A 1,620-nucleotide genomic window follows, 5' to 3' on the forward strand; every position below is an offset into this window, starting at 1 on the left:
TGGACTAGATGACCTTTAGAGGTCCCTTCCAACCCAAACTGTTCTATGATTCAATGATTTTATTATAGCTAGACAACACCTTGCCTTCCAAGTACACCTCGTACAAGAACTTCTACCCCCCTAAACAGACCTCCCGCTAACATAGCCTACAAAATCCCTGCAGTAATTACAAACACAGCCTATCTGGTAGAACATCAGCAAAGCATTTAGGACATAACTACAGGGGAGGGAGTCCCTCTTGTGCAGCTTCCTAATTTTGCCACCAACAGGCACATTTGCCACCTCTGTAAAGGGGCAAAAGCAGAACAGGCAGGTGCAATCAAACATTTTTTTGCATTTAAGTACTTATGGTATGGGTCTAGCAGAAACACTAATTTAATTCTGAGCTTCTACAAATTCCTGAGCTAAACTGCTCCTGTCAAAAGCTCTTTGCAAGATTCCAGCTCCATTTGTTTGGAGTGACGTCCATTACATTATGCTGTCAAACATCAGACCACAGTCAACACTTCAGACACGTTGGATTAGGTCCAGCAGAGAGACACACTGGTATGGGAAGCACTAATAGAAGCTGCAAGTTTGCCTGAGTAACACAATTACTTTGGGAAGAGGTCATCATCTTACTCACCCCACCAAAAAAGCTAGAGTTTCTCTGCTAAACATCAGTATTTCCTACCATGATAAACCTAAGTGAGACATACAAGCACTGACAATTTAATCAAATTGAAAGGGAAAAATAGGCAAATAAAAAACCCTGCCCCCGTTCAAATCACACATACTAGTAAACAGTGCACGTATTAAAAGCAACAAAAGACAGCAGCATAATTGCAGATCAGGACAGAACGGTATGTCTTTGCTTACTACTTATAGTAGCATCAAGATAGTTAATCTATTTGATTAACCTCCCACCACTACAGCTCCTTATCCATCTGATGACATGGCAATTTGAAAGAAACCTCACTTGCACTTTCACAAACATATGAAGTCTTCATGGGAACCGCAGACTCAACATAAAAAAGGAAGTTCCGTTTCAAAGATGTCATTTGAAGAAAGCATGCAACATCTCTACAGATCCCCAGCGTTACATTCACATCTACTGCATCTTCAGAAGAAATAATAAAAAAAAAGCCATGTTACCTGGAGCATCAGTTCACAGTCATCTCTGCCAACAAATATCATCTCCCGAGGGAGCCGATGGCGAATGCCAGTGCTGCTCACCAAGAACCACGAAGTCACGCTCATTTTGGTGCTTGGCACTTAATCTTTATACATCCTAAACACAAAAAACCACGACACACATTAATGTGAGCTATTAACAAAGTGTGGAAGTACACCAGTGCATAGCTGCAGTTCCGAAATTTCCCTGTGCCATGGGACCCAGCACTGCCTCTTGCACTTTGTGTTCATGTCTTAAATGTCTCATGGCAACAAGCAGTTGTGAACGGTGTACCAGGATCTGCTGCCCATGTGCCATGTGTAGGAGCTCTGCAGCCCTGGAAATATTCCCACAGCAAACTAAGACTAAGGGTCTGAAGAAAGGATTGTTTAAAAAAATGAAGCATGCAGCTGAATCCAATCAATGAATGATGAAATGGGGGGGGGGGGACGAGAGAGCACTCTTTT

At 42.3% G+C, this 1,620-nt stretch overlaps 1 protein-coding gene across 1 annotated transcript in view; it reads right to left on the bottom strand.

The window, feature by feature from the left end:
* Positions 1 to 1,239, bottom strand: part of CEP170B (centrosomal protein 170B) — a 59,207-nt gene extending 57,968 nt beyond the window's left edge. The window contains exon 1 of the mRNA XM_009327581.1: positions 1,135 to 1,239. Within this exon, the coding sequence (XP_009325856.1) occupies positions 1,135 to 1,239 (105 nt within the window). The remainder of the gene's footprint in view (positions 1 to 1,134) is intronic.
* Between the last annotated feature and the right edge of the window lie 381 nt (positions 1,240 to 1,620).

This window comes from Pygoscelis adeliae, unplaced genomic scaffold, assembly GCF_000699105.1.
Source record: "Pygoscelis adeliae isolate BGI_AS28 unplaced genomic scaffold, ASM69910v1 Scaffold130, whole genome shotgun sequence".
Taxonomy (NCBI): domain Eukaryota; kingdom Metazoa; phylum Chordata; class Aves; order Sphenisciformes; family Spheniscidae; genus Pygoscelis; species Pygoscelis adeliae.